Source organism: Pleurodeles waltl, chromosome 1_2 (genome assembly GCF_031143425.1).
Source record: "Pleurodeles waltl isolate 20211129_DDA chromosome 1_2, aPleWal1.hap1.20221129, whole genome shotgun sequence".
Classification (NCBI taxonomy): domain Eukaryota; kingdom Metazoa; phylum Chordata; class Amphibia; order Caudata; family Salamandridae; genus Pleurodeles; species Pleurodeles waltl.
Window position 1 is genome coordinate 175,852,022 of NC_090437.1, and position 22,007 is coordinate 175,874,028.

Sequence of the window (22,007 nt, forward strand, 5' to 3'; positions counted from 1 at the left end):
ATGCCACTCCCATGCTGGGCCTCACTTGCAGCTTCACTGGGGCACCTCCAGGCTAACACTCTGTAGCAGTGGCACGCAAGTACTAGGTTCCACACATAGCTCCATTAACAGATCTCAGTTCTAACCTTGTGTGCCCATTACTATTCCAGTACTGCAGCCCACATACAACTCTGTCAGAGAACCTCATCCCTAACCTGCAGTGCCCCATTTGTCCAGTACCAGGAATTACACAGTGTTCTGTTTCTCATTCCTGACCAACTGCCTTTCTGTTATTCCAGCACTCGGCCAGGACACACCTCTGTCTATACTCCCTATCCTGATCTGAAGCACCCCAATATTGCTGTATTGAGGTTCACATACAACTCTGCTGATGCACCTCCTGCTGTTCTGCCGCACCCCCTGCTATTACACACTTCTATTTGAGGACATGGGGGAGCCAATTAAATCTATTCTTAGCTGCCATCTTTATTTAGGAAGGTCTGTTTCACCTATCTCACTTTGTTCTTTCCTTTACTCTGTTTACTCTCACTGTTTTCTTACTCCCCCACTTTTCTCTTTCCAGCTCCTAAAATCCATACGTTAACAGTTTTGATCTTTCTTTCAACTGTTTATTTCTACTACTCTCCATTTTTTATTATTTCCCTCTTCTTTCTTGCTACCTTCTCTTTCAAACTCACAAAAATATAGCTATTTATTCCATTATTTTGTTCCTCTCTTTTTTCTTCATGAGGCATTCATCCTTTCACTATTTTTTTCTCTTCACTTTATTCTTTCTTTGTCTTTTTTATTTGCTCTTTCCTTTGACTCAGTAGGTGGCATTTCACTTTTTTTAATATCTTTCTTCCTTCCTTTCTCTGGTGTTTTTCTTATCTTTATCTGTCAATTCACGTTTTACTATAAATCCCTATTTTTCCTGTCTGTGTATGGAAGCCTCAAGTTACTTGTCGAGACCGAAGAGTCAAAGTGGTTTTCCCATTCTGTGTCTGTGGGAAATGTCAGTACATACACGCCCTGGTTTTATCGCTGCATGTTTCTCTCACCATCTCCCTTTTTTCTCTAATGTTCATTTTTCTCTCTCTTTTCATGCTTCCTTCATTTTTTTTCTCTATGTCTTTCAGTTGCTAGTTTCCTTCCCTTTTTTCTTTTGTCTCACACGTTTGCTCTATTTTTAATTTTTGTTGTGTTTTCATTTTCTCGTTCTTTCTTTCCCTTCTTTCTTTTATTTCTTTGCAACCACTTCTCTTTCTTCCTTATGTCTGTTGTATTCCTTTCGCTTATCTTTTTCTGTCCCATCCACTTTCTCTCCTAAGGAATAGTTATCAATGGAGCAACAGGTTCAGTGGCACTGTGGCCCAGAGACCTATGGACCTCACTCAACTCTAATTACTGTTGTATTTTCCTACCACAATTGCAGTCAACCATTTCCCTTTCTTACTCCATGGCCCATGACACCGTTACTACGCCACTTGTCCTCTCCATCTTTACTCCCTACTCCGTCTTTCCTTTCACCCTCCAATACGTCCCAAATGATATTACGTCCCAAATTATATTTTTGTTAGCGTGTTTTAGGTCTAATGCCAAAAGTTTATATCTGATAAAGGTTTATATGATAATTGTATATGCTTTAAGATAGAGGAAGAAGATGAGTGGAAGTGCTTTAGTTATATGCAGGGCCACTGGCATTATCTGGCAGGGAAAGACCAAATTATGAGGCAGGGTTGAGCAATTTATGTGGCAAGAAAAGTCCAATCATGAATTTACAATGCCAGTAGCTTTAACTGAAGCAAATGCGAGACCTATTGCATTACAAATGCTCGTTGCAAGAGGTGTCACTGGAATGGAGCTCTAACCGGGCTGTAGATTCTGTTTAATGTAACTTTAAAATGCAGCAGGCAGTCCATACATATTTGTAAGTGTTTACAAAAAAGTTACTCGCAATATTCCCAACCGGAGAAAATCGCTGTAAAGAATTGTGTTTTAGAAAAGATTGAGAGATTGTTCTGCTTGTATTCACCGATCCTTATCTGGTGTTTCAGTGCTGAGCAGAGTTGCAGGCGAGGTTGGTTTATATTTGGACTGAGAGACTGTACCTTGACCTCAGTGGTTAGTTGACCTCAGTAGTCTTAAAGTGATGTAGCAAACATGTCTTTCTTCCCCGACTACTAATGCACTGTAATACATGCTTTGTTTCCTCAGCCCGTGGGGTTTGTCAGTTTTGACAGTCGCTCTGAAGCAGAAGCGGCGAAAAATGCTTTGAATGTAAGTATTCAGTTTTGCTCGCAAGAGCCCTTCATAGTGTGATTTTATCTTGTTCTGTGATTCTAGTTCTGTCACTCTTTCTGCGAGGTTTCAAAGATGTGTTTATTTTCTGTAGCACGGCGCCATTTTATGGCCATCTTCTGGGATGTTCCGGTTCACGGCAGCAGGGGAACCACGGCCAATTCACAAAGGCAACTGTGAGTACGTGGAGTATCACTACTTCACGTACTCACAGAGACCTTTGTGAATTTCCTTCTCTGTATTTTGGTTCTACACCATAAAAGGTATTAAACCGTTTAGCACAAAGTGAAGAAACAGGATTAAAGATCGAGGAAGACGCACTGGAGTCAAAACTACAATTTGTAGAATAACCAAGAATGAATATGTATATAATAAGAACAGAGTGGATGCATACATTCATACATACATACCATATTGTTACAGATCTTTTTCTGTTATCAATGATCGTTTGCTGCTTCTTTGAGTTTGGGTTTCAAAACCGCATATTTTTGCGAATTTATACTGAATTATGCAAATTGTGTGGAATGAGGTTTGCAGGTACATGCATGACATTTTTACACGTGAACATATTCCTCTTAAAATATCGTGCAAGAGACTAGCGGAAGTTATGTTCGAGCAAAAAATACCTTCCGTAGAGACATTTTCTGCTCAAACCCGTCTCACTGAAGCCAAAAACAATGCATAATTGCATAGAGCAAAATTCTGTAAAGTTTGTCTAGGGTGAAATTTATGAATTTCGCATAACGCGCAATTTGTGAAATTCACAAGCGTGATTTAAAATTAAACTCCATACGGAACTATTTCAAGGGCTGTTCTTTGAACTTCATTGCGGCATGGCAAAGGACAGCACTAAGGTATTTCCAGAGGTGGGTGTCCGCTAAACTACATAGGCCCAGTTCAGAACGTTTTTTTTGCAAATCTAAGTGGAATTAAATTTGCAAATAAAGGCATTTTCGGGTTCAAAATCCCATTCCTTAAATATTTGAATCAGGAATAGTTGGATAATGCCGTCAGAGGGGTTGTCTTTCATGAAAATTCTACCAGAAAAGTTGGCAAAGACAAGCTCATACGTTTTGTGGCATTCACCGAACGTTTGCAGATAGTTTCTCATTCAAAAATTGTGCATTTTTTTCCTGTCAAATGTAAGAATACATATTTTTTCATGTTGAGCTTAGAGCGGGAACAGCCCCAAAATTGCTGAGGGTGAAACGTAAGTGTTTTTTCCTTGAGGAAAAATGATTTCCTTATGAAAGACAAAGCGTTTTAAAGGACAAATGCACTTTTGTGTTACGTATCTCCATATTCAAATGTACACCTAATCTAGGTGGGAATACTTTCATGTGGGAGAACATCTGAAAACCTGCAATAGTTGTATAAGCTTACTGTAAATTTCCAGTGTTTTCCTTGGCAACTTTATGGATCATCCTGAGCCATGTTATTCTTTACCTGATGGCAATATCCATATGCGTTCAGGCATCTCTGTTGTGTGAGAGTCTAAGTTTCCTCTTTCATTGAGAAATAGGTGATAAGCCATCGATCTGTGGTATTTTCGAGCAATTCATTTTATTAAGAATTGGTGGTAATGTGTGTTGTTTATTTCAAAGTTTTTCATGTGCTGCCTCCTTTATTAATCAGTTAAAAAGGGTCAAACCTACCTCTATCCGACTTAATAAAAAAAATCATTGTTTACATGCTTTTAGGTTAAATATGTTTTATTCTGCTGAAATTGGGAGCTGGTCTTGAAACCTTTTTGCAGAATTCCTAACATTCTTTACTACACTATGTTAAATCAGTAGCCTGCCTGTTTACCACACGTATCCCGGTTGCATCAGACACATTTTACGTGATATATCTTTCCTCACAAAATCAGATCTACTTGTGTTTCCAAGATATCCTCAGTAGAACACTGATATTTATTATTTGCTTTTCAGCACCAAGCAAGTGTTGTCTTCATATTTGAAAAACAAACATCTGTTGCTTTCTGTTTTGTTTTCTAACACACAAAAACTTAAACAGTCTAAAGCCAGATTTATTAAGTGAGTACCGTGCATTAGTGTCTATTTCCAAGTGGAAGTGATTTGCATTGAGAAGGGACTGATTTAGAGGTGGGGGGAACAGAGCGTCTGTCAAAAACCATCAATTTCCCCTTCACTCAACTCTGCAATCCTGGGCTGATTTAGAGTGTAGGGGAACACAGTACTGAAGTGCAGCTGTCTCCACCTTTGGGCACACCATTTCAGAGGACCACTTGCTGAAAATGATAGTTTTGGAGGGCCCACCCAATCAAGAGCAACACTCCAAGGTAGGCCTTGGCAGGCCTTTGTTCTTAGATTTCCACTGAAAACGTGATCATCCCATGCAGAACACATATACACATCCCCACACATTTAGAAACAACTCTCAGCATAGGGAGAGTGCCATATGCTCTCAGTATATGCCCGACACTGTCACAGTGAATACTGTCAAACGCATTCTCAAATTAATGAAGTTGGGGCCAGATGTAGCAAATTAGCAATTTGCAAGTCGCAAATTGCTATGCAGTACGGTGTCTCAGACACCGACTGCAACTCGCAATGGGGTCGCAATGACCCACCTCATGAATATTCATGAGGTGGGTCGCAAATTGCGGCCCCATTGCGAGTATAGGCACTCGCTAACATGGAGGCCTGCTGACGTCAGCAGACCTCCATGTTAGCGACCTGCTTTTAAATAAAGCATTTTTTTTTTTTTGAAGTGTAGCCCGTTTTCCTAACAGGAAAACGAGCTGCACTTCAAAAAAACCGAAACCTTTAGTTTTGGTTTTTTTCAGGGCAGGGAGTGGTCCCTTGGACCACTCCCTGCCCTGAAAAAATATTTTGGGCTCCAGTCACAAACTGGAAGGGGTCCCATGGGGACCCCTTCCAATTTGCGATTGGGTTACCATCCACTTGAAGTGGATCGTAACTGCGATGCCATTTGCGACCGCATATGCGGTTGCAAATGGTATTGCATCCCAATGCGACTCGCAAATAGGAAGGGAACACCCCTTCCTATTTGCGAGTCTGAAATGCATTTTGCGAGTCGGTAACGACTCGCAAAATGCATTTCTGCATTGGGATACGCGTTTAGCTAAACGTTTGCTACATCTGGCCCTTAATGTATAGTTGTCTCTGCCACTCTATGCAATGCTCTATGATGTAAGGTAGAGCAAGGATCTATTCACCATACCCTCTGCCCTTGCCAAATCCAGTTGGTTCTTTCCTTAACTGTTGGTCCACAGGATCAGGCATGTGCTGTGTAATGATTTCTGCCTGGATTGTGCTCAGGCTTAACAGAAGGGTGAGTCTATGCCAGCTGTTACAGATGCCTAATGCCCTCTTCTTTGGAATCTTGATGCTGATGCTGTAGCTCCAGTTGTCTGGTACTTTTCTCCCCTCATAAACCAGTGTAAACTGTAGTAGGAGAAGCTTGGCTGATGTGTCAAGATCCGCCTTCAACATGTCTGTATTCAGACTTGGTTATTGAGGGATCGCATGGCTGTGATGATTTCTTCTTTCTTTGATGGGGCATTGTTGGCATCTGAGTCTGTGTCTGCTTCTTGGATGTCTGCTTTGCTTGTGGATACTGATCTGCTCAAGACTTCTTTGAGGTGTTCAGCCCGGTATGCCCGCTGCTGTTTCTTATTTGTGACTAGTCTGCCTTGCTTGTCCATAATAGCGGTGTTGTATATTGCACAAGATTTACCACTGACTATTCTTGTGATCTCGGAGACCTTCGCCCATTCTCACCCTACTTGCCACCTCCTCTTCTTGGCTGACAAGGTTATCCAAATACTCCTGCTTGTCTGTTCTTGTCATTTATTTTGACTGCCCTGTTTGCTTCTATGTACTGTTGCTTATACTTGTCCTGCAGCCTCTCAGCTTCGGCTGCTATGATTTTCTTTTTTGCTTCCCTCCTGCCTCCTGCCTCCCGCCTTCGTATCTTGTCTTTTCCATTCTTTCCTCTTCCTGACCTTTCTCCACAGGCTTCTTTCACTGCTCTTCACATATATGAAATAGACCTGTTCTGATTTCATGTTGACTGTGTCTGCAGCTGGATCAGACTGATCTTTTTTCCGGCTAGCAATTAGAACCGGTTTTTCATTTGTAAGATGAATTCCTTCTCTGTCTTGGGGTCCTGTAACTTTGACTCATCTAAGTGCTACCCTCCCGACCTTTTGTGTTCTGTTTTTCAGACTTTCAGTGTCACAAGAGCAGTCACTAGATGGTGCTCACTGCCAAAGTCCACTCCCCTCTTCACTCTGACTTTTTTCATTGAGCGTCTCCAGGTGCCACTCATCAGATGGTCCATCTGGTTTCTGTCTTTGCCAATTACCCAGCACCAAGCACGTTTGTGAATAGAGTCTAGAGTATGACTAGATCGTTTGTGGCACAAAATTCCAGCAGCCTTTCTTCATTGTTGTTCATTGTTCCACAGCCTTCATTTCCCATGGCTCTATTATAGATTGTGTTGTCATTTCCCACTTTAGACTTCAAGTCTCCCATCACTGTCTCCAGGTAGTGACTTGCTACAGCTTCAAGTTCAGCTTACATGTGTTGAAAGAATGTGTCCTTGACTGTTTCTTCTGCTTCATTTGTTGGTGCATAACACTTGATAATGGTGATGTTTATGTATCTGCCTTTTAACTTGCCTGTCATGAGTCTGCTATTAACTGTTTTCCACTCAATTAGGCATTTCTCTGTCCCCTTCCTCGGAATGATGGCTAATCCTTCGTGATGTTGGTCATCGTCCTTTCCTGAGTACAGTACTGTTTTATATTCTGCCAGATCTGGTCCACCTAATTTCGTTGACCCTCAGGATGTGTAAGCAGTAACGCCTCATCGCAGATGGTACATGGGCCAGCTTTCCTGTGTCATACATTGTTCGTACATGCAAGGATCCCAATCTGGTCTTGCACTTGGCACTCAGAACTTCTGTCATCCTGTCAGTAGTTTACTTGCAGCTCTGGCTATTGTCAATTATGCATGTCTCAGAGAGAGACTCTAGATGTCCTTCCTGCCTCTAAGATTTAGTTGTGCTTACTGCTGTTTCCAAAACAAATGCTTTTTATGGAACAAGGTTGTTAGCCTTGTGCCCAACTTCCAAACTGGAGGACTAGTGGATCATGTTTCACGCTGTTACTATCCTTTGACCTGTCTGACTTGGGCAGCCTGCCAGGAGAATAAGCTTCTCTGGCATAGCCCTCCAGAGCAAAGAGACAGGCAGGTCCCTTGATCACTTTAAGGTGGCAATCCCCTGAGAGATAACAATTGCGGCCTGATTGTTATTGGTGTGCTTGAGGATCTTTCTGCACTACAAAGGAGGTTTAGCAGCCAAGTTGCCAAACACCTAATTAGGCCCTTAATTGCCAAATGTGGCATGCGTGTGTCACTGATATTCATGAGGCTGCAAGGTAATTCTGAACGGTTTGTAATGGCTTGGTTGATGTAGCCTGAAAGTATGGGTACCACCTGCCTGCTAATCCTCTGAAATAAGATTCTAGTAAAACACCAATGTGGCTTAATGTATACATAATTTTTGGCTAGCCGGTGTGCACTTGCATTAGTGACGACTTACCCAGAGTACCAGAATGCTTTACTTTTCACTGGAAAAAGTAATAGCAGAATTCTCTGATTCAATTAATCAGATTTTACATTTCCTGTTTGATAGACTGCATGAGGTAATTTGGTTGTAAAGGGAGTTATTAGTGAATGCAAATCTTCAAAGCAAGTTTGCTTTAAAGGATCAATTTATTGAACTAGCTCTTGAAGGCTCAGTAAGTATATATTCTCCTAGAAGGTTCTGCATTGGGGTACTCAAGGGCCAGGCAGCCCTTATACCTACCTTCTCCTTGCACAGGGCGAATCAGTAATATCTCATTAGTACAATTCAATGTTGTAGGAAGTTGGCTCTGTATATACTATTTCAAAGTAAGAAATAGTGTGCACAGAGTCCAAGGGTTCCCCTTAGAGGTAAGATAGTGTCAAAAGTAGATAAATCTAATGCTCTATTTAGTTATGTGGGGTCGAGCAGTAGGCTTATCAGAGGGTAGTGTTAAGCATTTGTTGTACACACACAGGCAATAAATGAGGAACACACACTCAAAGACTTACTCCAAGCCAATAGGTTTTTATATTGAAAAATATATTTTCTTAGTTTATTTTAAGAACCACAGGTTCAAGATTTACGGTTAATACTTTAAATGTAAGGTACTTCACTTAGGTACTTTAGGAACTTTGAATTAAAGCAATATCACATACAGTGTTTGTAAAAATGGCAATAAGTTATTTTCAAAGTGAACACAGTGCAAAAATCAACAGTTCCTGGGGGAGGTAAGTAAAGGTTCGTTTTGGAGGTAATTAAAACACTTACAAGTCTCAAGTTTGGGGCATAGGCAGCCCACCGTTGGGGGTTCAAGGCAACCCCAAAGTTACCACACCAGCAGCTTAGGGCCGGTCAGGTGCAGAGGTCAAAGAGGTGCCCAAAACACATATGCGCCTATTGGGAACAGGGGTGCTCCGGTTCCAGTCTGCCAGCAGGTAAGTACCTGCGTCCTCTGGGGGCAGACCAGGGGTTTTTTTGTAGAGCACCAGGGGGGACACAAGAAGGCACACAAAGTACACCCTCAGCGGCACATGGGCAGCCGGGTGCAGTGAGCAAAGCAGGCGTCGGGTTTCAGGTAGGAAACAATGGAGGGACCCGGGGGTCACTTAAGCGGTGCAGGCAGGCCCAGGGGGGGCTCCTTGGGGTAGCCACCACCGGGGCTAGGCAGAGGGTCGCCTGGGGGTCACGCCGGCGTAGAAGTTTGGTTCCTTCAGGTCCTGGGGGCTGCGGGTGCAGTGTTGGTTCCAGGCGTTGGGTCCCTTGTTACAAGCAGTCGCTGTCAGGGGGAGCCTCTGGATTCTCTCTGCAGGCATCACTGTGGGGGCTCAGAGGGGTCGTCTCTGGTTACTCATGGGCTCGCAGTCGCCGGGGAGTCCTCCCTGAGGTGTTTGTTCTCTGGATCTCGAGCCGGGGGCGTCGGGTGCAGAGTGTGAAGTCTCACGCTTCAGGCGGGAAACGTGAAGCCTTTGGAAGTTGCTTCTTTGTTGCAAAGAAGTAGCTGGTTTTGAACAGGGCCGCTGTTCACGGGAGTTTCTTGGTCCTTTAGTCCAGGGCAGTCGTCTGAGGCTTCAGAGGTTGCTGGTCCCTGTCTGATGCGTTGCTGGAGCAGGTTTTCAAAGTTGGAGACAGGCCGGTAGGGCTGGGGCCTAATCAGTTGTTGTCTTCCTCCTTTTCTGCAGGCTTGTAGGTCAGCAGTCCTTCTTCTTTCTTCAGGTTGCAGGAATCTGCTTTCCTGGGATACTGAATTTAGGGGTGTGTTTAGGTCTGGAAGGGCAGTAGCCAATGGTTACTGTCCTTGAGGGTGGGTACACCCTCTTTGTGCCTCCTGCCTGTGGGGAGGGGGGCACATCCCTGATCCTATTGGGGGAATCCTCCAAACTCAAGATGGAGGATTTCTCAAGGCAGGGGTCACCTCAGCTCAGGACACCTTAGGGGCTGTCCTGACTGATGGGTGACTCCTCCTTGTTTTTCTTATGATCTCCTCCAGCCTTGTCGCCAAAAGTGGGGGCAGTGGCCGGAGGGGTGGGCATCTCCACTAGCTGGGATGCCCTTGGGCCATGTAACAAAAGGGGTGAGCCTTTGAGGCTCACCGCCAGGTGTTACAGCACCTCCACCCAGTACAGGCTTTGTTCCTGGCCACAGAGTGACAAAGGCACCCTCCCCATGTGGCCAGCAACATGTCTGGTGTGTGGCAGGCTGGCAGGAACTGGTCAGCCTACAATAGAAGTCAGGTATGTTTTCAGGGGGCATCTCTAAGATACCCTCTGGGTGTATTTTACAATAAATTGCACACTGGCATCAGTGTGCATTTATTGTGCTGAGAAGTTTGATACCAAACTTCCTAGTTTTCAGTGTAGCCGTTATGGAACTATGGAGTTCGTGTTTGACAAACTCCCAGACCATACACTTTTATGGCTCCTCTGCACTTATAATGTCTAAGGTTTTGCTTAGACACTGTAGGGGCATAGTGCTCATGCACCTATGCCCTCATCTGTGGTGTAGTGCACCCTGCCTTAGGGCAGTAAGGCCTGCTAGAGGGGTGACTTACCTATGCCACAGGCATTGTGAGGTTGGCATGGCACTCTGAGGGGAGTGCCATGTCGACTTAGTCATTTTCTCCCCACCAGCACACACAAGCTGTGAAGCAGTGTGCATGTGCTGAATGAGGGGTCCCTAGGGTGGCATAAGACATGCAGCCCTTAGAGACCTTCCCTGGCATTAGGGCCCTTGGTACCAGGGGTACCAGTTACTAGGAACTTACCGGAGTGCCAGGGTTGTGCCAATTGTGGAGACAAAGGTACAGTTTAGGGAAAGAACACTGGTGCTGGGGCCTGGTTAGCAGGGTCCCAGCACACTTTCAAATCATAACTTAGCATCAGCAAAGGCAAAAAAGTTAGAGGGTAACCATGCCAAGGAGGCATTTCCTTACAAATGTGATAAATTTGGTCACAGAGTGAATAATTAGGACTCTAGAAAGTGCATGGAAATGGGTATCACTTTTCCTATTTCTTTTTTTCTTTTAGCTGTTTTAAATTCTGAGATTGTATTAATTATAAAAGCTTGGCGAATAGATGTTTTAAATAAGATTTTAATGTAATGTAGAATATGTGTCCATGTGTCGTTTTCAAACTAAGGGGCTTATTTGACGCAACACAGCACAGTAAGTGAAGTTACTGTGTTGCATTGCGTGAAAGAGAGAGCAGAATAGTGCCATAATTTGATAGATATGGTCACAAGGTATAGTGGCTTTACATATCTCTTGTAATGAGCATGGGCATCAGCTTAATTGTTAGATTCTTTTTTTCCCATTCGGTTCAGGCTTGGCTTTGTGAGCTCTGGTTCGATGATGCATATTGTTCTCACTGAGCCCTCAGATCCATTCCTCACCGGCTGAAACAACATTCCTGCCTAGCACTGTGTACTCCTTCGACTCCACCTCACAGTCAACGACTTCTACAATTCGCGCCCTGCCTCTCAGACCGCCATCACTTAGACAACGACAATTTCCACATAATGAAAAGGTCTCCGTTCCATATCTGTCCCACTTGTCACTCAAAATATCTGAGGACAAAAATGCATAAGGTTTCCAACCTTTGTTTGCCCCCGATGATCGAGCGGACTCTTGTGGGCATGCCTTGCATTAAAAAAAAAAAAAAGATGCTTTGGAATCAATGGGGATGGTGCATCGCACCGGCTTCCATGGTGCATTGTTGAGAGGATACTCCAACCTCTTTGGTGAACAAGAAGAAGAAGATCTGCCGGGCATTGCCGGTGCTGAAATGGAGGAGGCATTCTCACCAGAAAGAGCTGATTCAAAGAGCAATGCCAAAGTAGAGGGTGCCCCGTCGACTAAGCACCCGCCACCAAAGGTTACTGCATTGAGTACCACTCTCCAGCATATCACTCACTCAAGAGAGGCACCGGCTTCGAGTTCCATTCCTTGTCAGAGGCCTCTGGTCCACCACTGCCTCCCGGGCATGATCAGCACCGAATATCCGAGACAGAAATGACATCCTCCTCCCATTCAGAATCGAAGTCTTCCTCAAAGCCTCATGTGTTGAAGTTGACTGCCACCTTGGTGTTGGCACAGAAGACACCCTATTGGACAACGTTGGAGCCAAGGCACTCGGAGCTGAGACACACCAGGCTGAAGCATTCAGATTCAATACACTAAAATCCCAAGCTTTCGGAGCTGATATCGACTGAGCTGCAGCACTCAGAGCCGAGATCCACCGACTCGAAGCATTCTTCAATGCCCTCGGGTAGATGCCCATCCTCAGATTGCCATTAGCAACCACATCCTCTGCTGCCTCCGAGAATCTTGAACAGCCAATCCTCCAACAGCTCCAAGTACACCTTGACACCAGGGAACAATTTATTCACAAACAGCTTGGCAGTGGTTGGCTCCTGCCAAGCCTCCCCAAGCATTCAAAGACTTGGTTCCTCACAAGTGGAAATGACTGAAGATACACATGCTCTGCATACTCCTGCCATCTAGTGTTGGGCCTGGAGTATTGTAAGTTTAAAAAAAAAAAAAAGCATTTTGGAGTCACAGGATTGAGTGACTCCTCCTTGCCGGTGATACTGCACATGAGCATTGACTTCTTTGTTAGACTGTTTTCTCTTCGCCTTTGGGTTCGGACGTGTGTTTCTTCACTACGTCTTGCTCCAGTTCGAAACTTTCCTTTTGTCTTCCCTTTATCAATGTATTGTTTTCTCATTTGCATATTTCCATCGTTCCGTTTGTTTCCTCCCCTCCGTCTAGTCACGGACCACCTGCCCTCTGGGGTGACCTCACCCATTTTGGGCCTATCTGTCCACGCGGCTGAGCCAATGGAATGGACACCATTTCATTTCTGTCCTCGGTGCCACTCGAAATTCCCCCACACTGACCAACATTTGGTGTGTAATTTGTGCCTCTCCGCCGATCACCAGGAAACCACCTGCAGTGCCTGCAAATCCTTCTGGTTGAAGAAGACCCTTTGAGACCGAAGAGCTCGCGGGTTTGAGATGGCACACAACACTCCGGACGACACCCCAGACCTCTTTGGGGAGAAGCACGCTCAGGAGGAGCCAGAACAAGAGGAGGCCTTCTCCATCCCGGACTCTGACTCCAAAGTGCCGTTCGATATCAAAAGCCACAAGGTGACATCAGCGCAACCCGTTAGTACTGTGACCCCTCCTGCCCACCCTAAGACTGCTACAAAGCCGCTTACAGAGGTCACTGGACCACCACTGCCACCAGGCCATGGCCGGTTCAGAAAATAGCCAAGACCACAACAGTATCTTTGGCATCGACCTCCAGTTCCTCGGTCCAAGACTTCACCACTGAGTGCTTCGGCTCTGAGCTGCCCAGCCTCCACCGCTGATTTGGTGCTGACAAAAGGACACCGGTTTAAACAGTTGGTGCTAAAAACAAAGGAGCAAACACCTTCAGAGCACAAAGACCAGTTTTCAGCTATGCCATCAGCCAGTAACCCTATTTTGGAGTCTTAGGACGATCAACAGTGCCGCCTCCATATCCAGGAGGATATAGGATGCATTATTGCTCCTCCCCCTTCCACATTCCAGAAGAAACCGTCCTTCCAAGTGGCGCTGGACACTTCTCCATCTCCATAGAGGGCCACTAAGGACATGGCTACCACCGCTTCTCCCAAGCCTATTCCTCTTCCTCCCGATCCACCACTCCCTACTTCTCCTCTAGTCCCCTCCCCTCCTCATTCACCTGCCTCTCCTACCACAGGAGATTTGACACCTCAGGGATCCCCTTTTTTTATCGGGGAAGATTTGGGTGGGACTCAGCAGGACCCAGATCCATGGGACACTTATGACCCGTATTCCATGATAAGTACAGTGCCAGATTTGTACCCCGCAAGACCCTCCCCACCAGAGGATACTACATCCTACCAGCAAGTGGTAGCTCGGGCAGCCACCTTCCATAATGCTGAGCTGCACACAGACCCTATTAAGCAGGACTTCCTTTTCAAACACCTTAACCTCCACACATAGGGATTTCCAGTTCCTCCCCATGCTCCCAGGCATGCTGCATCATGCAGACACATTTTTAAAGAACCAGTACAGTCTAGGATTATCATGCCTTGGGTAGACAAAAAGTCTAAACCTGCTCCTTCTGATCCACTATATATCAGATCCAGGTCCCATCAGACTCCATAGCTGCCACCACTACAAGAAAACGAGTCAATAGTCAGGCCACGGGGGACTTTCCTCCCCCAGACAAGGAGAGCAAAAAGCTGGATGCTGTCAGCAAAAGGGTGGCTTCACAGGCAGCCAACCATTGGCACATCCTCAATTCACAGGCCTTGCAAGCGAGATACAATTGGTCTCAATGGGATCAAATGGGGGAGCTTCTCTAATATCTCCCCGATGAGGACCACAAAAGAGGAAAACAGGTTGTTGCAGAGGGGCAAACTATCTCTAATAATTCAATCCGATGTGCCCTGGAAGCCGCAGACACAACCAACGTAGTATAAACACCAGTATATTAGTAAGGAGGCATGCCTGGTCTAGTTGTTCTGGCTTTAAACCAGAGGTCTAGCAAACGGTGCTCAATATGCCCTTCGACAAGGAGCATCTTTTTGGCCCTCGAATGGACTCCACCCTTTTAGACATTGAAAAAAGTTAAGGACCCAACAGAACCCATGGGTACTCTTCAGGCCTCCTCACAAAGAGGCACTTTTCATTGCCTCACATTTAGAGGTGGTGGTAGTTACAAATCACAACCTCAGAGGCCTCCACTCACCAGGCCAGACAGCCTATAACCTTATACTCTCAAGGTTTCTTCAAGGGAGCCTATAGATGAAATAACAACTGAGGCAAAGGTAAGAGTATCACCACCCACAACCCTACCTCCACATCCAAACAGTGACTACCCATGTCTCCCCACCCCCACTCCACACCTGTTGGGGGAGGACTTCAAAATTTTCATAGAGGATGGGTCAACATCACCTCGGACCAATGGGTCCTTTCCATTATCCAACATGGTTATTGTCTAGAGTTCATTATCACACCTCCAAACATTCCCTCTTGCTCTCACAGGCGTTCCCATGGGCACCTTACCCTTCATAAACAAGTGGTACAATCCTTTCTCCTCAAAGGGGCAATAGAGCCTGTTCCATTACAACACCAGGGAACATGATTATACTCTCTATACTTCCTCATCCCCAGAAAGGATGGCTCTCTCACACCTATTCTGGATCTCAGATCATTATACCACTTAATTCTCTCAGAACACTTCACATGGTTACTCTTCAAGACATTATTCCGCTTCTACAACAAGGTGACTTTATGACACCCTTGGATCTAAAGGATGCATACTTCTATATTCCCATCTACCCTGCACACCAAAAATACCTACAATTTGTGGTTGCAGGCAAACATTACCAGTTCAAAGTCCTGCTCGTCATAGTCACAACTGCTTCTAGAGTCTTCACAAAGTGCTTAGCAGTAGTCAGCGCACATCTCGGAAGACAAAACATACACGTGTTTCCTTATCTGGACGACTAGCTCACCAAAGCCAGCACACTACAATACTGCCGATATCACACTCAGAGGACAGTGGACCTGCTTCATAAGGTGGGATTCACTATCAACTTTGTCAAATCCCATCTACAACCTCTTCATATTCAGCCCAATCTAGGAGCCATTCTCACTGCAGAATTGGGGCTAGCATACCTCAACCCGGCCCGTGTTCGGAGTTTTCAGTCTCTTCTCTGCCAGTTTCATGAGAATCACACATACACAGTGAGGACTATCATGTGCCTGCTAGGGATGATGGCATCCTGCATTGCCATTGTTTCCCATGCCAGACACCACATGCTTCCCCTACAGCAGTGTCTGTCTCGTCAGTGGACTCAGTCACACGGGTCACCTCGAGAATCTAGTGTTGTTAGACCACCATACTCACCGTTCTCTACAATGGTGGAATACCAGCAACCTGTTTAATGGACGGCCTTTACTGGACTCTGTGCCTTAGGTCATTCTGACCACAGATATATCCCTCATGGGTTGGGGCACTCACCTTCAAGACCTTACAGTACAGGGCCTCTGGGATCTCAGTCACCAATCCTTACATATCAACTAACTTAAGTTTCAAGCATGCTTTCTGGCCCTGAAAGCATTTCTTCTTCACCTGTCTCACAAGGTTGTCTTAGTTCGCACAGACACCATGACAGTCATGTGTTATTTACAGAAACAGAGGGGACACAGCTGTCCCCATTGTCACAACTCTCTCAGACAATATAGAAATGGGCTCTCCACCACCACATTCACCTGGTGGCAGAGTATCTCCCAAGGCAGACAACAACATTGAAGACCTGCTCAGCAGGATGCAGCAACAAGTCCACATTTGGAACTTCATCCACACGTCCTTCAAACATACTTTGCAAAGTGGGAAACTCCTGAGATAGACCTTTTCACCACAGGAGAAAACACAAAATGCCCAAGCTTCGCCTCCAGGTACCCACACCCTCTATCCAAGGGCAACACTATGGATTAACTGGTGAGGGATATTCACTTATGCTTTCTGACCTCTCCCTCTCCCTCTCATTTCATTTCTGGTTCGGAGGATCAGGCAGACATCTCTCACCATGATCCCTGTAGCTCCAACTTGGGCGCATCAGCCATGGTTCACCACACTTCTGGACCTCTCAGCAGTTCCCCAGGAGAAGCTTTCCAACAGGCTGCAGCTTCTCACTCAAAACCAAGGACAGATCAGACATCCAAACCCCAAGACACTCAACCCTGCGATATGGCTTATGAAGTCATAGAGTTTTGTTACTTAAGATTGCCGGCGGAATGTATGGGCATTCTCAGGGAAGCTTGTAGACCCACAACCAGAGCATGTTATGCTGCAAAATGGAAACATTTTGTATGCTAATGCCAACCCAAAAGTATTAATCCCATTAAAGCTACTGTCCAAGACATTGTTTATTTGCTCCACTTACAGAAAGCAAATCTATCTTAAATCTCCCATCTATAGCTGCATATCTACAGAACAGACAACATACATCCTTGTTCAGAATCCCAGTCATCAAAGCTTTCATGGAAGGCCTTAAAGGGTTATTCCACCCAGAGTGTCTCCTGCACCATCCTGGAACCTCAGTATTGTGCTTACCAGGCTCAAAGGCCTTCCTTTTGAGCCACTTCATTCATGCCCTCTTCTGTACCTTTCTTGGAAGGTGGCATTATTAGTCGCTATCACATCACTGAGCCATGTTCGTGAGCTCCAGGTCCTAATCTCGGGAGAACCTTTCTTCGAAATTCATAGTGACAAGGTGGCCCTTCATACAACCCCGAAGTTCCTTCCTAAAGTAGTTTCCCAATTCCATACCAATGAATCCATTGAGATACCAGGCTTCCTTCCGCAGCCTGACTCAGTTGCGGAAAGAGCTCTACACACTCTAGATGTTACACAAGCACCTATGTTTTACATTGACAGAACTAAAGAAACCAAACCAAACAGTTCTTAGTAGCTTTTTCACTACCTCACAAGGGCAGTCCAATATCCAAAACATCATAGATGGATGGTAAAATGTATACAAACCTGCTATGCTAAAGCAAAGAGACAGTTACCTGTTGCTCCAAAAGCACATACTACTAGGAAAAGGGAGCCCCTATGGCTTTCCCTGGAAACATATCTATAGCTTACATTAGTAAGGCAGCTACATAGTCTACACCACATGCATTTACAAAGCATTACTGTGTGGATGTACTAGTATGTCAGCAAGCCACTGTAAGTCAAGCTGTGCTACAAACACTTTTCCAGTCAACTGCAACTCCCACAGGCAAGCCACCGCTTTTATGGAGGGACTACTTTACAGTCTATGCAGAGCATATGTATCTACAGCCACACATGCCATTGAACGGAAAATGTTACTTACCCATTAAGCATCTGTTTGTGGCATGCAGTGCTATAGATTCACATGTGCCCTCCCTTCTCCCTGGATGCCTTTGGCCATTCCAGTTACTTAATGTTTGTATATTCTTGTACATATGTAATTACATTTGCATGGACATCTCTTTCTCTAGACTTCCTCTACACTCCTTTTCTCACCTGCCTGCGGGAAAACAATCTAACAAAGGATTTGATGCCCCTGAGCAGCATCACCAAGAAGGAGGAGTCATTCAATCCTGTAACTCGAAAACGCTTCTCCTAAGAAAAACAACTTGCAATACTCCGGACCCAACACTAGATGGCAAGAGTATGCAGAGCATGTAAATCTACAACAGAACATGCCACGAACAGATGCTTATTAGTAAGTTGAATTTTCCTTCTAGGAGGCCCTCAATCCTCCTGTGGAGCCAACATCAAAGAAGCCTGTGGACCATCAACATTCCCCACAGGGCTCCTCATGTTCTGGGAGAGAGGACAGCCCTGGCTCACCTTATGAGCCGTTGTATAATCCCCAGTCTCCAGAAATGTTTGAACTCTCAGGGTGTAGGAGATGCTCCCCTCTGGGAGAGCAAGGAAATCGATGCGGGTGGCAAGCGTGTTACAGCACAGTTTGTTACTCATTGGCATATTGCCACTTTCATAGGCCTTCTCTCCTGGTATGATTGAGGAACTCATCCAACATCACCCTGACCAATTAAAAAACGGGGACAGGAGTTAGTGGCAGAGGGCAAAATCATCTCAAATACTAACATCTGCTGCACCCTAGAAGCTGGGGACACAGCGGCCCAGGGACTAAACATTAGTGTCCTTCTCCGTCAACATGCATGGCTGCACATTTCCGGCCTTTTAACTGAAGGGACAACAGCACCCGCTTAACATGCACTTTAATGAGGAAAATCTTTTCACCCCTCAGCTCAATGAGATGCTACAGAAAATTAAAAAGGATACCAATACAGTTAAAGCCATGGGTGATTTAAAAACCCCAACTGGCTGCAGCGTCTTCCTCCATTCGTGGCATGTCCAAAACTCCCACAACCTTCTATAAACAACAGCAGCAGACACCCTTGTGGGGCTACTATAGAGGAGGCTATGAGGGAATAATGGAAGGCACAGGGGAAAGGGCACAGCCCCAAGGGGGCTTCCCTCTAAAACAGTGATGCTCTTCTCCTTCTCTCCAAACATTGAACACCTGTTGGGGTAGTTGCAGGGATTTCTGCCCCAATGGTCAGAAATCACCTCCATCCAGTGGGTTCTGGACTTTGTATGAGAAGGGTATTACTTAGACCTCAAGCAAATACCACCAGAACATTCCCCCACACAGACACTGACCCTCTCTGCAACACCAGCATCTGCTCCAAGAGAAGATGCACGCATTACTGGCCAGAGGAGACAGAGAACCAGTACCGCTACAACACCACATCAGGGGGTGTACTCGCTATACTTTTTAATCCCCAAAAAGGACGACTTCCTCAGGTCCAACCTTCGCCTTCGCCATAACAGGTACATCCTGTTGGAGCACTTTCACATGGTAGCTATCCAGGGTGTCATCCTTCTTCTACAGCAAGGTGACTTCATGATCACCCTCGATCTGAAGGATGCCTACTTCCATATACCCATCCATCATGTGCATTGAAGATACCTAAAGTTTTTGATGAGTGATCAGCATTATCAGTAAAAAGTACTGCCCTTTGGGGTCACCACAGGTCCGAGGGTGTTTACCAAGTATTTGGCCATGGTAACTGCTCACCTCAGAAGGAGCAGTAAACATGTCTTCCCATACCTAGATGATTGGCTGAGCCAGAGCGACACTCTTCAGTAATGACAAGCACACACATACCACAATACATCTCCTTCACAGCCTAGGCTTTACGATCAATATGACAAAACCACACCTCCAGCCCCTCCAGGTACAGTCCTTCCTCAGGGCCATTCTTCACTCCTGGGTACGGAAAGCTTATCCCAGCAAGGGTGCAAGTGTCCCAAGCGGCCATTAAGTCGGGTAACGGTCAGGACAGTTAAGTGCTTACATGGCATGATGGCATGATCTAGTGTTGATTTTGAGCCATAACCATTGCTCTTTGCAGTGATGGAATGCAAACAACCTGTTGCAGGGGCAGCCTTTTCTCAAGCCAGTTTAGAAGGAGAGCATAAGTACTGATGTCTGGCTCACTGGCTGGGGAGTGCACCAATAGCACCACACCATTCAAGGGGTTGGACACCTGCCCAGTAGGGTCTCCACATCAGTCACCTACATCTGCTAGATGTACAGCTGGCCCTCAGGATGTTCATTCCCCTAATCCTTCAGAAGGTAATCTAGGTCCGGATGGACAACACAACTGCCTTATTTTACCTACAAAAGCAGCAGGCACGCACTCACTCCAGTTGTCTGCTTTAGCCCAGAGTATTTCTTCCTAGGCGATACATAACAAGGTGCACCTGCTCATTCAGTACATTCAGTGACTTGGCAGATCCGCTCCGCAGAATGCATCATCAAGTCCACGAATGGTAAATTCAGACTCATGCCCTGCTCCCATATTTCCATTGTTGGGGATTCCCACAGATAGACCTGTTTGCCACTGCCGAAAATGCAAAATGCCCGAGCTTCACCTCTAGGTTCCCACAGTCCATGGGCAATGAACTATGGATGAATTGGTCAGGGATATTTGCTTACACTTTTCTGCCTCTCTTACTCCTACCATTTGTGTTTTCGTAGCTGAGGCAGACATCCCTCACTCTCATCCTAGTAGCTCCAACTACCAACCAGCCCTGGTTCACCACTTGCTCAAACTCTCCCTATTCCCTCACAAGAAGCTCCCCAACTGGCCATATCTTCTTACTGAAAACCAGGGTAGTCTCAGGCATCGCAACTCACAGCAGCTCAATTCTGTGATTGGTCTTTTGAGGTCTTAACATATGTCCACCTTAACCTCCCTTCACAGTGAATGACTAGTCTGAAAGAAGTACGCTGGCCTATAATTAGAGCTTGCTATACTGCTAAGTGAAAATGATTCGTCCACTACTGTCTCCCTAGGCATGTTGACCCTATCACAGCCTCTGCACAGGACATAGTCGGTTACCTTCTTCACTTACAGAAGACAGTCCTTGCCTATACTTTTATCAGACTCCATGTAGCTGTTGTGGCAGCTTACCTTCAAAATAGGCAGGACATTTCACTTTTCAGAATCCCAGCCATTAAGGCTGTTATGGGGGGTCTACCACCACAGGCTTCCCCTTTTACTGTGTGGAACCTCAACATAATACTCACTAGACTATTGGGCCCTCCTTTAGAACCCCTTCACAATTTTGTTCCTGGAAGGTGTGGCTATCCTAGTGGCTATAACTTCCCTTAGGCTTGTCAGTAAAATACACACTGTCACCTTGGCAGAACCTTTCTTCCAGGTGCATCACAATAGGGTGGTTCCAAGAACCAACCCCAAATTTCCACCCAAGGTATCCTTCAGTTTTCAACTCAACCAAATAATAGAACTCTTGGTATTCTTCCCACATCCAAAATCAATGGCAAACGTGCTCTCCATACCGCGGATGTCAAAAGGGTGCTCATGTATTACATTGACATAACAAAACCCTTCTGTAAGACAGTTGTTTGTTGCATGTTGGTTTGTTAAGTGCATACAGACTGATTATGCCAAAGCAAAAAGACCCCTATCTGTCCCTCCAGGACACACTCCACTCTCAAAAAGGAGCTTCAATGCCGTTCTTAGGTAACATATATATCTATAGCTAACATCTGCAAAGCAGCTACATGGTCCACCTCTCACACCTTCACTAACCATTATTGTGTGGGTGTCTTGGTCGGACAGCATGTTAATGTTGGCTAGGCTGTACTACTCACACTTTTTTAGCCACCTAATATGCGAGGACTGATTTACGCCAGCCACAGGTAGGTGCACCATTTTTGCACAAACCTATGTTTACAAGTCATTGTAAATATCGGTTTAGGTCCAAAAACATGGTTGGATACACAAGAACGCACATGCACCACCCATAAAATGCCTACCTAACGCAAGATAACCAAAGACAGCGCTATGAGCTGGCATGCGTTACTACACTTTTTTACAAAAGCTTTGTAAATCCCAACATGGATTTTGCATTGGTGATGCTCCAAATATATGACAGAACACATAAATGCAAAAATGGAGTAAATCTGGACCTAACAGTCATTCATGGCCAT

General features: G+C 45.3%; 1 protein-coding gene across 2 annotated transcripts in view; it reads left to right on the top strand.

The window, feature by feature from the left end:
• Positions 1 to 22,007, top strand: part of RBPMS (RNA binding protein, mRNA processing factor) — a 693,723-nt gene that overhangs the window by 308,345 nt on the left and 363,371 nt on the right. For both annotated transcript variants that reach the window (XM_069237362.1, XM_069237369.1), the window contains exon 4: positions 2,197 to 2,259. In XM_069237362.1, coding sequence (XP_069093463.1) covers positions 2,197 to 2,259 — 63 coding nt within the window. The remainder of the gene's footprint in view (positions 1 to 2,196; positions 2,260 to 22,007) is intronic.